Raw genomic sequence first — 12,512 nt, 5'->3', positions numbered from 1 at the left:
GTAGACGATCGAAAAAAAAAAATAGCTTAAAGGGGCTAATAATTTTGTCCCAAAAATGGTTTTTAAAAAATTAAAAACAATTAATAAAGTAATAAATAATTAATAAAACAAATAAGACTTTCTCCAGAGGAAAAATTATAAATCAGATGTACTGTGAAATTTTCCTTGCTCTGTTAAACATCATTTGGGAAATACTAAAAAAAAGAAAAAAAAAAATCAAAAGGGGGCTAATAATTCTGACTTCAATTGTATATTGCTGTCATGATTTTCGAAAGCATTACAGTGCTTTGTAAACGTTAATTATTACCATTTGTTGAGACTCCGTATAGAGTTTGATAGAGCACTTGGATCCCAAAGCTGCTTCAGGTGACGTCAAACTTAACTTGTGGAAATTGTACCTCATGGAGCTCTACCTGAAAAAGCTTCTACTAACACTCATTTTCTGCTCCATCTTTGGTGTGGTTTGGTGTGGCTAACTAAAACGTCCAATTCAGCGTCTGACATTGATCTGTTATGCTTTCTCTTTAGCGTTCGGTCCCGCAGTGTGTCCGCTTGTGGGAGCTGTGAGTACATAAGGACACCATCAGCATCCACATCACACCTCTATCAACCCCCCACCCTCGGCCTGCTCCAACTGGTGTCAGAACACGGCATTTCAGCCACAACAAACCCCAGCTCCACCTCTCCTCTCCATCGGGAAAAACAACAGGGCTTTAATGGGAGCGAACATATGGGGAACATTTTTAGTGTCAATCTAGTGGAAAAGCTCAGAAGCTTGGGCCTTTACAAAGTAGTCGCAAGAGGATTGGTGGATTCTGTCCGAAAAGAAAGAGCAGACCCGCATAACAGTCCCCCGTGAGACAATTAAAGGAGCCATTTTGTGCATCGTTTTGGCGTGCAGCTAAACTTTCCGAAAGCCATATCAGTTCGGTGACTTATCAAGTAGGTGGAGAATTCCTGTCGAATGAATGTGGCACTGGGAACTCAAAGCATGGAATTCATTACAAAGTCAAACACACATTTTTTTTCCATCATAGGGTGTTCTAAACACTGCCCAGAAGACAATAGCTGTATATTTGTTCACTTTTAACATCTTTTGTTGAAACTTTGTCACCATCAGTCTTGAAATCACTGTTTTTTTTATTGTAATGAAGTTATTTTGTTGCAACACCACAGGAAAATGCACTATGTGGCCTCTGTTTTTGCTTTCTGCCGACCAAGCATCGATGTTAGTAGTGCGTACCGCTTCGTGACAAACACTTTGTTCATAATAGCACTTTTCGGGGCATTAAAATCCCTTTTTCTAATAAATGCAGAGTACATTATGTGAGGTTATGTACTGTACCTGCAGTTTAAACACTGTAAAAATGAGCTGTATTTATGGTGACTGCTGGTGGACATTATACAGACTTGTTGAGCGAATAGAAGATATGCTGTGCTTTATTTTCACTGTGCTTTAATTCAAGAACTCATTTGATGGTACACCGTGCACATACACCTATATGTACTGCATGTTGTGCAATTTCAATGTCACAGACACCATTTCACCTAATTGTAAAGAGCGTAACATGTGATTGTGTTCTGGCAGAATCAGGGATGCCGTAATGAAGTTAATGTTGTGGTTTTGCTTTTATTAAACTGTACACAATTGGATACAGGAACTATTTGTTGCATTTTCCATTGAACTCAACATGCTTTTTCACCATCTTGTGTTCGTTTGTGTCTGTCAACCAAGTGAACAGAAATATGATCATATTTTTTTTTGTATGTGGAGAAAGCCTTGTATGCGTTGGAGATCTTCAGAGCGGCGTGATGAAGTGTGCTATTTCCTGGTCTACAGTTCTCATGGTCTCAGTTTTCATGTTTTCCCAAGTAATATACTGTAAATGAAATATTCCACTCAGTACAAGACACAATGCCTGGTCACCACTTTTGTAGAATATGTATGAGTTGTGTAAAAAAAGGTAATGTAAAGAATTATGTAAAGAATTGTTAATTTAAATGAGGGTGAGGTCGAGAAAAAGTTGTATTTTTACATTAGAACAAAGTTAAGACACTGTTTAGGCTCACAATAAATTGAAGCCTCAGAATTCACTGTATCACACCTTTTTGGGCACTGATATTGTGTTACATGGCAATAAAAAACCGAAGTGTATTTTTTCATGTGTGTGTGTGCATGATTTATAGTTTTAGACTACATTTTACAACTGTAAACATAGTAGAACGAGTGTATAAAAGCACAATCTTGATAACGTTTTTTTTTTTTTTGGTAAAATGTCTAAACTACACACAAAAATGGTGGACAATGAAAAAAGAGCCCTGGTTTTGGTTACAACTTCAGTCACAAAGTCAGTTCACAGTTTACAGATGATTGGTTATAAAGTGTGTTGTTTGGCATGCTGTCCCGGGAGAGAGGAGACCTGAGCTCATGAGATCCTCGAGCCTGGGGCTCCCTCCCGTTTGCAGGGCTAAAGGGGAGTTTGAGCTCAGGTAGATTTGGCTTTTTGTAGCTTGTTACATTGCGGATGCACCTCGCTACGCACATAAGGTTAAGGATGACTGCTATTAAAAGAGGTCACCCGGAGTCCCCGTTCCTGCTCTCCAAGCACAAACACACAGGCCAAGTTGTCAAAAGAGGTAACAGATTTATTAAACAAATATATCAGTATCAAAACCAGGGAACAAAAAGGCCAAAACAACAAACAAAACAAGGTACGCTACCTAATATAAAATTTCTTACCTAAACCGAAAATAAAGTTCCGTAAATGAAACATACAATTCTACCCTTTATAACTATGCATTAAACAGGAGAAACCGCGACAAAAGAAAAAGGGCCTTCCCTAGCCACAGCTAACACACAATACCGTCCTAGTACCGTATTTAACAGAGTATCTCACCAGATGACTTTGAAACAGGGTTGTAGACAGTAAATAAACGATCAGCCACCGCTAATGCAAGTTATCGTCGTATTATTGGAAAAAGGTTTCAGACAGAAAGATATCACTGCCACACAGAGATCTCAGAGCAATCTGCTCACACGCGCAACAGTGAGGGGAAACAGGAAGAGAACTCGATGAGCAGTGCTAACAGCGTGCTTTTATAACTGGCGCGGCCCCTCTCACAGCTGCACCTAATTTCCGCTCATGTGGAGAGAGAGAAAGAGACAGATCATAAACGATACAACACACACAGGAAAAAATACACACTAGCGTTGTTTAAATAATGTTACTCAATATGTAACATAGCTAATGACCAATTAGGGATTGCTATGAAGCGATAACTACTTACTAGTACAACTACGGTGCCGATTTAGATTAGTCAATCAAATTTAGTGCATGTTTTTTCCGATGGTGGCAAGCACGCGAGCACGGGGAGAACATGTACCAGGTCTCACTGGAAGAAGAGACAGTACTGTCTCAATGTGATCTCCTGGCTAAATAAAGGAAATAAATAAATAAAATGTAAACTCCACGCATAAACGTTGACTGGCCTAGTAAGGACTAGAACCAGTGACGTTCTTGCTGTGGGGCAACAGTGCTAACCACTGGGATGCCCAATCTAGGAAAGAACGGGGAAGTAGGGCTGGAAGGGGGATTAATCTAAATGAAGATGACTGTGGTATGGAACTTTGGTCATTTATAGTGACTTAGAAATCGTCTTATTGGTGAATCATGAATTGGCTAATGTGGGATTAGCCGTGATCATTCATAAACATGTGATCCTCTCAAAATTAGTTTATAAATCAACTTCACTAAAACCGAAATATGTAAGGAAAAAATGTATTTACAAAACTGGGATATAAAAAATAAAATAAAATGATAAAGGTGGCCATGAAAAATGAAGCTTTTTAATTAAACTGAATAACTCAATGTACAACCTCCTACTGTATGTTATGTTGTATTATTCAGCGATGCCTAGGTATATCCAGATTTTCATACTATGGCAACTTTAGATATTTTGGTTTGGTTTCTTGTTGCAAATCCAAAGTCTCTAGTTGTGACTATTCTCTCAGAACAATCTTTGATCAGCAGTGTATATACATCACATTTTGATAGTGGCGTGCCTGGCTTGGAGCCTCACCTGAGGTTGCACTAATTAAAGTATGAGGTGCTAGGTATGAAACGCAGTGGAAAATCTCCCAAAAGTAAGCTGTACTGAACCGAACTGAGCTGAACATTTTATGTTGTACTTCAGAACTGATAATAGATTATTATTACCAATTAGGCTGATAATAAAAAAATATTGTTTTCGGTATATTTAATTTTTAGTATCTTATTCAGGTCACACTTTACAATAAGGTTCATTAGTTAATGTTAATTAATGCATTTGCTAACATGAAAAAACCATGAACAATACATCTACTACTGTATTTGTTCATGTTAGTTAGCGTTAGTTAATGAAAATACAGGTGTTCATTGTTAGTTCATGTTAACTCATGGTGCATTAACTAATGTTAACAAGCATGGACTTGAATGTTAATAATGCATTAGTAAATGTTCAATTATGATTAATAAATGCTGTACATGTGTTGTTCATGATTAGTTCATGTTAGCAAATGCATTAACTAATGAACCTTATTGTAAAGTGTTACCCTTATTCATTTAGTTTTGTATTCGTGTATGAGTGCAGTTTGAATGTGGTAACCTTGTATTAAAGAGGTGTGTTGGAATATGCAATCTGAAATACTTTTCAGACACTAAGGTACATATTTAACATGAATAAATACTATGTGCCTTGTAACCAGTAACTGTTTGTTTGTTTGTTTGTTTGTTTGTTTGTTTATTATAAGAGAGCTCTGATCTCATCCATGTCTATTTCTACAGCTGATGTGCAGCTTGCATCACCATCTATTGGTAAAATGAATAGTAGTAATACATTAAAATAATAAACATTTGGGACAGCTGCCTTTCCATGAACATGAACTTCTTTATAATACCATAACAACTTTTAATACGGCATTGCCCGCCATTGCAACTATAACAGCTTCAACTTTCCTGGAAAGGCTTTCTACACGGTTTAGGAGTGTGTTTATAAGAATTAACCATTCTTGATAATTCTTCTAGAAGCTCAGGATGTTGGTTGAGATGGCCTGGCTATAGCCTCTGTACTAATTTGTTCTAAAGGTCTGCTATCAGGTTGAGGTCAGAAGGTGCAGTCCAGTCCAGTTCCTCCACACCATGCCCTTATAGATGTGTATGCCCTGATGCATGTTGGAACATGAAAAGGTCATTCCCTGATTGTCCTTTCAAGTTGTGAGCATTAAAACTGCCAAAAATGGTATGCTAAAGCATTAACAGTTCCTTTCACTGGAACTAAGAGGCCAAGCCCAAATTCTGAAAAACAACCCCATACCATGATCCACCTAACTTTACACTTGGCACAATGCAGTCAGGCAAGTACTGTTCCCCTGACAACAGCCAAACCCAGACTCCTCAATAAGACTGCCAGTCAGAGAAGAGTGATTCATCACTACAGAGAACTCATCTGCTCTAGAGTCTTGGTAGTCACAGCATCCCATGCTTTACATTGAACTTGGTGATAAAAGGTCGGGATGCAGCTAATCAGCTTCTGAAACCCATTTATGAAGCTCTCCATGTTAGTTCCTGAGCTAACATAAAGGCCACACAAGGTTTGGAGGTTTGCAGCTATTGCATGCAGAAAGTTGGCTACTTTGGCACACTAGCTGTGCAGCATGCATAGGGTTGAGTTACTGTTATTCCCACTTGGTTTCACTTTATTATAATGCCACTAACTGATGACCTTAGAATATTTAGTAGTGAGGAAAATGGACGTATTACACAGGTGGAAGCTGATCACAGTACTATGCTTAAATTCACGGAGCTCATAAGAGCGGCTCGTTGTTTAATAAATGTTTGTAGAAGTGTCTGTGTGCTTATGTGATTGATTTTCCAGCAAACATGCTGCAGAGCCCATGCTGGCTTATTGTGGGCACAGTGGACTACAGCCAGCCCACACCAAATCTAAACAGAGCTAGCCCAGGTAAGGCCCTTAGCCATGGGTTCACTTATTACTGATATTTTTACAGTGTAACTTCACTAATAAAATAGCTTCGCTACTAAAAAGCTTTTTGATTTATAAAGTAGCAATGCTACCGACCCGCTACTGAGAAATGTAGTTAAGCTAGTAGCATCACTACTTGTAGAGTCAATACTTGCAGCTATCAGACTGGTTCAGGGCCAGAGTGGGACTCCTTTTCAGCCCTGGAGTTTCAAGCCTCAGACCGGCCTACCTCAGTTTACAACTGACTATATTAAAATAAGGTCATTTCCAATTCAGCTTCTAATTACACTATCATGTCTTTTTTTGAGAAAACAGCTGCTTTGGAACTTCAAATGTTCAACAACCCTAACAGTATTATATGTCTTAACAATAAAAATGAAGAAAAAAAAAAATTACTCAGACGAGAATCGAACCCGGTTTAACGTGCTATCCATTGTACCACAACAGGTGTACAATGAATGGTGACTCATCTGAGTTGTACCATCATTAACCTGCAGGCTGCATCCTGCTCATGAGGCTGCGTAGAGCTGCGGTAAAAAAATGAATAAGGAGGCTGTAGTCAAGTAAATAAATAAATTAATTTAAAAAGTGTGACTGCTGAGAGCAACAGATTCTGGACGGACCAGCCCACCGGGAATTCTCCCGGTCCTCCTGATTAGAAAATCCAGGCCTGGGGTCTCATGTACGAAGACTTGCGTGGAAATCATACTAAAACATTGCTTACGCACAAAGCTGTAAATGTGCGTACGCAGAAAAAAATTCAGATGTATGAAACACTGCGTACGCCGAATCCCTCGCATATTCTTTGTACATCCGAATGAACGTGAAACTAAGCGCAACATGCACGAGTGCAAAACCCCTCCCTGCCTCCTCCCCGTATGAATATGCTAATGTCTCTACTTTGGCAAAACCCAATGAAAAAGCAAAGGCAAAATCAAGCAAAAAGAGAAACTTTAAACAGAATGTGAATTGAAGGTGCTGCTTTCGGAGGTAGATCAGCGAAAATCAGTGTTATTTGCAAATTTGTTCTCCGGAATTAACAACAAAAGAAAAAAATAGAGTGGGAGAGTTTAGCTGATGCGGTTAGCACAGTTGGGTCTGAACATCGCACTGAGTGAATTTAAAAAAGAAATAGTGTGGTTTATATCTGTAAAATGTTGCAGTATCCTTAATAGTCTTAGTGGCGCAGCTCAGACACATATTAACATGTTTTGACACGCTCGAGCATGAACTCGGTTCGAATCCAGCGTCTGATGAACTCTTTCGTTTTTTTCCCCCCGCTACATATCAGATTTTGCCCACTATTTATCACGAGAAAGACAAGTAGGAATCATTAATAAGTTTGTGCATCATAATTTATTTGCACATTTATTGAATGGAAATGTTTCACGTATGCAAATTCATCTTCAGATAGTGTCTTTATAGCAATGTGCGCGCAGTAGATAGCTCAGATTACATTGGGAAAACAGGCGACCGCTGCAAATTGCGCTTTAATGTTTAGCTGGTCAACTGTAGGGTATGGAAACCTTATATACCTGCTAGATGAACCCATCTCATACAGCTGCCATTGCAAGGCTCAGACACTTTGTAGAGAGGAATTTAACACAACTGCCTCTAGGAGTCGCCAGTGGAAATAAAACAGACACGCACAAAAAATGTGCGTACGCCAGGCATAAAGCTGGCATGGAGCTGCGCACATTCCCACGTTCAGTTCATCGTTAGTAAATCCAAACGTGAGCGATTCTGAGCCTGAAACGCAAAGTTTTTGTGCGTACGCAGCGTTGATACATGAGGCCCCTGGACTGGTTGTAGTAGCCTAATGCTTTAAGCGGCAGAAAGGATTAACATAACTGGTAGACGTAGTGCGCCCCAATCAAACCAGAAAACCAATTAAAAGCATCAGAATAGCACCACTTTAATAAATTGTCCTAGCAGAAGTCATCATGGAAATAAAAAACAGGAAAAGCAACAGATTGAAATCATTCAACATATTTAGATGTAACCCCATTTGATTTCTTTAACATTTTCATAAGTAACTGTAATTTAATTACACTTTTTTCAGTAACTGTAACAAATTACTGTTACTTTTATTTTGTAATTAAATTACGGAAAGCCGTTACATGTAACTAGTTACTCCCCAACACTGGTTAGGGCCTAGTGAGGGCTTATTGAGGGCTAAGTGAGGGCTGCCCTTGCAGGACTAGCACTGAGAGGCCAATGAGCACATGAGTACTCTGTACTGTGTGGGCTTATACAGGATAGGTACAGGCTTGTTTGCAGGGTTCTTACACCTGTGGTCATGAAAGTGATTGGAACAACTTAAACTGAATGGAGGGGTGTCTCTTTTACAAGGTGTTTTTAATGTGCTGTAAAATGGAGAAATTTAGGGCCATTACATCAAATTGGTTACCCTGTATTTATGTCACAATCGTACATTGTTTAAAAATGAATTAGCAATCTGACGACACAAGCATCTATACTTGCAAATATATTTAATGTTAAAGTACAGAGTATCACAGTACAGTGTTTTTACATAGTTTAGTGAAAATCAGTTTGAGCTCCGGCGCCCAAAATCTACCCAGCCTTGATAATCTGAAAGGCAGTCCTCTCGTTGGATGATTTCTGCCAAAAATGAAAAAGAACAGCAAGTGTGAGAGAGACTTCTTCGTTTCTTTGACCGTTTCTATCTTCAGAGACACACACCTGATAGTGCCTGCAGGAGCTGACGGGACATGAGCTCGCGCTGATCCTCCGATAACCCCACTGAACGCCTTACTCGAGCCAGCGGGGTCTCATGATGAGCCTTGGGTGAGCTCTCTGGAGAAACTGCTGACCTCTTTGTGTTCACAGCTTTGACTTTAGACAGAGGAGAAGCCGCACACGCTGCCACCAGCATTGCTACAATGGTCAGTACAATGAATTTGGCCATCATTTCTGTGAGGAACAATCACGAATGTCAATACAATCATCATACAGGAGATGAATAACTAAATTCAAATGAATGCATGGTTGGAAAATGCAATTGGTTTATTATACACTGCAAAACCACCAGTCAACTTTATCAAATGAAATGAAATGAGTGTAGTTAACTCAATATTGAGTGAAAGTTATTTCTACTCATTTGAAAAAAGTTTTGAACTCAGTGTTGAAGGTAATGAGTTCATTAAATACGTCATTAATTTAATGGAGTAAGTTTACAGTACTCATATAGATTTTTATTATTTTTTTACTCAAATGGTTTGTAGCATTCGGTTTCCTCAAATGGTTTGAGTTACCTTAACTTATTGGGTTTTACAGTACTCACTTAGTTTGAGTTCTCTTCATTTATTGGGTTTTACTGTGCTCAATTTTTCCTTTACTCAAATGAATTTTCACAGTACTAATTAGGATTAGTTTTTGAACTTATTCGTTCGATAATCTGAGAGGCAGCAAAATGGTTGGTCCCACTTTATATTAAGTGGCCTTAACTAATATGTACTTACACAGGAATTAATAGTTTGTTAAAATGTACTTATTGTGTAAATACATGCATTTACTCTGTACTTATGCTTGATTAAATACATGTATGTAGTTACATCTGTAATTAACTTTTGTAATTACATTTGTAAATACACTGTTGACCATCCCTTACACCTTAACCCACCCTTAAACCTACCCATGCCACCAAACCTGTCCATAACCCAACCTCTATCCCAACTCAAAAGCACCACAAGTGTTCTCAAATACATTATAAACACAGTAAGTACATTGTATTTATTTTTTGATGTAAGTACATCGTAGTTAAGGACACTTAATATAAAGTGGGACCAAATGGTTTGTTGCAATCGGTTTCCTCAAATGGTTTGGGTTACCTTAACTTTTTGGGTTTTACAGTTTATTAATAATCTAATTTTAATGTAATTTAAATAGAGTTTATTACTAAGTTTTCCATTATACTGTTTCTATTAATTTAGAATATTGGATTTGTTCATATTATTACATAAATATTGTTCTCATTCATGTTTAACTAACAAATAGCCATCACATGAGGTTTATTAGTTAGATTATGTTAAAAGTATACAATCCAAATAAATTGACAGTTTTAGTTCTGGTGGAAATCTTTGGTAAGATGTTTTTTTTTTTTTTAAACACATTTGACATTATAGTTTTCTCATAGTTTATGCTGGGTTAGCTGTTGATCTTCTAGTCGATGTTCCAAAAAAACAACCTAAATTATTACTTGTATCCTGCAAGATCATCACTATATTTCTAAGAAGAGTTCATTTCATGGAGTGTACTAAAGCTCAAGTATTTAGTAAGCTACTGTATAAAGGTAGAACTGTATACTATACTATATGAACTGTGTGCTATTTTGTCAGTAGTAAATGTACTAAACTAATATAAGTACCAAATTGGCCCAGTTTTTAGTTTTAAAACTGATATATTTAGTGTAAATAATAAACTTAGATTGTGCGGCTTAGATTGTACAACTTTTTTGTCACTACATGTGAACTCTTAGGTGTTAGGTGTAATTAGTAATAAGATAACTAATTACTGTAATTATATTACATTTCCACTGAAACGTAGAGTGAGGGATTACTTTTTATTTAAAGTTAATTGTACAGTTTTACAACTTTTGATTACAGTTACCTATACTATACTATACTATACTATACTATACTATACTATACTATACTATACTATACTATACTATACTAAAATAAATAAATTTAACAGTTATGTATAAATCAATCCAGAGATTTTTAAATAATTGTATTCTTCAACTAAAGATCATTTTTCAAGATATCTGCATGTAAGAAAAAAAGAATTACTTTACAGTTCATGACAATATAAGGTATACATTCTGGGAAGCCATGCACTTGTAAATATATATTTTTTGTTTATTTAGGCGTTTTGCATATTTAATTTTGGGTTTTATATTTTTCACAACTGAACGTGTTTAAGAAGCAATTGTAGAAATTTATGTTGGTATATGATATGAAATATGGTGCCATTCACTTGAAAACTTTTGATGCAAATATTATTTAAATTGTAAATGTTATTTAAAAAAAAAAACAGAGCTAAAAAGGCATGTTTGACCCAAATGTAAAGATTTAAGAGTTTAATTTCTATTATGTGTTGAGATTTATGTGGCTATTTAGTGTTTAGTCAAGTAATTAAATTACTTATTGAGTAATCAGTTTCAAAAAATAAATAAATGCAGTTGTAATGATATAAGTATTAATTAATAACTTAATTACTTTTTCCAAGTAAGTTATCCAATACCTGGTATACAGATGATTTACCGGTTGAACGAAAGTACACTTTGACGTATTTTCTAGGTAAACTAGTTTTGTCTTATTTGTAATAAAATTATACTTATTTACTAATACACACTTAAATAAAAAAGTGTTCTTTTTCTTTAAGAAAGAAATAACAAAAAATGTACAGTACCTGAATAGTGCAGAGTCACAAATGTTTTTGTTTTGAGTGTCACAATAAAATCCAAATGACCAGTCTGTCCTTTTATATGTCATTTTCCAGATAAAAAAGATGTTAATCAATGGAGTTGGTAAATGTTGTTATGAAGGAGGAGCGTGATTAAACAGACTACGTCAAGCAAAAGATAGTCATCATATGGGAAATTCAATAGTTTTTTTTAATGAAAATTTAACTTAGCAAACATAACAAAACCCCAGTGATCAGACAAGGTATGGCACTTAACTATCTGAAAGCAAAGATTTAGTAATTGATTCTTTTTTTTCATGTCAGTATCCGAGTGCTCCTTTAATCAATTGTCCTAATGTAATATTATACGATGTGCCATCAATAAGTGACACTTTTTGGAACTGTTTTATTGATTAAAATGACAGAAGGAGAAAGGCTGTGACACAGTGCTTTTGATTTTATTGCCATTGAAAAGTCTCTTGCTTCCTCCCAGGACCATTAAATTTATGTACCTAAAGATTTTAGCCATGATCATAGTCCTGTGCTATTACGTGAGTTTGCAGTCAACAAACCACCGCCGGTCCATTCGTCTTGGCATGCATATTGAGGTATACTGTATGACAGCATACAATGCTAGGTTCTGATATTTTGCCTCTTTTATTTAAACTCTTTTATTTTTCACATTTTTATTTATTTAACATAATGGTGTAGTAATTGGTCAGTGATATAAAAATCCCTTTTTGTCCTGTTATTTGACAGCGAGGGTGTACACGTTTAAAAACGTTGAGGTGATACACCTGTTTTGATGTCATAATGAATCTCAATAGTAATAACAATAATAGTAATAACAAATAAGAAATTTCCAACAAAAAAATTAAGGGATGTAGGAAACACAGGCGCACCGGTAAAATGTGTCCTTATGTACATTTTTGAGAACCAAGAAATTTGTTTTCATGGGTACATGTGGCTATATTTTATGTGGAAAATGAAAATTATGGGGCATTACCATTGACTGCTTACCTCTGTTGGCTTTTGCTAGGCCTAGGCCTGACTGATTTGCTTGG

At 36.5% G+C, this 12,512-nt stretch overlaps 2 protein-coding genes across 17 annotated transcripts in view; one reads left to right on the top strand and one right to left on the bottom strand.

Annotated features, from left to right (window-relative positions):
* hap1 (huntingtin associated protein 1) overlaps window positions 1-2,155 on the top strand; it is an 89,804-nt gene extending 87,649 nt beyond the window's left edge. For all 16 annotated transcript variants that reach the window (XR_012387042.1, XR_012387041.1, XR_012387043.1 and 13 more), the window contains one exon: window positions 529-2,155. Coding sequence is in view for 7 of the 16 variants with exons in the window: in XM_073916468.1 (XP_073772569.1) it covers window positions 529-859 (331 nt within the window). In the remaining 9 variants the exon portion in view is untranslated. The remainder of the gene's footprint in view (window positions 1-528) is intronic.
* Window positions 2,156-8,498: 6,343 nt separating this feature from the next.
* LOC100536965 (uncharacterized) lies at window positions 8,499-11,485 on the bottom strand. Its single transcript, XM_021479754.3, has 3 exons — window positions 11,455-11,485; window positions 8,725-8,955; window positions 8,499-8,643 (listed from the first exon to the last, which is right to left on the bottom strand). The coding sequence occupies exons 2-3, from the start codon at window positions 8,951-8,953 to the stop codon at window positions 8,570-8,572; spliced, it is 303 nt and encodes a 100-aa protein (XP_021335429.2). The 5' UTR covers window positions 8,954-8,955; window positions 11,455-11,485; the 3' UTR covers window positions 8,499-8,569.
* Between the last annotated feature and the right edge of the window lie 1,027 nt (window positions 11,486-12,512).

The sequence above is a fragment of the Danio rerio genome, chromosome 11 (genome assembly GCF_049306965.1).
Source record: "Danio rerio strain Tuebingen ecotype United States chromosome 11, GRCz12tu, whole genome shotgun sequence".
Lineage (NCBI taxonomy): Eukaryota > Metazoa > Chordata > Actinopteri > Cypriniformes > Danionidae > Danio > Danio rerio.
The sequence above is the reverse complement of the archived record's forward strand: the minus strand, read 5'-3'. Positions and strand labels throughout refer to the sequence as shown.

Bases quoted from the DNA above. Each gene is read 5' to 3' on its own strand.
- LOC100536965 (XM_021479754.3), bottom strand. From the start codon at position 8,953: ATGATGGCCAAATTCATTGTACTGACCATTGTAGCAATGCTGGTGGCA. The intron at 8,644-8,724 runs GTGTGTGTCTCT...CATTTTTGGCAG, and splicing joins GCTCCTGCAGGCACTATCAG to AAATCATCCAACGAGAGGAC.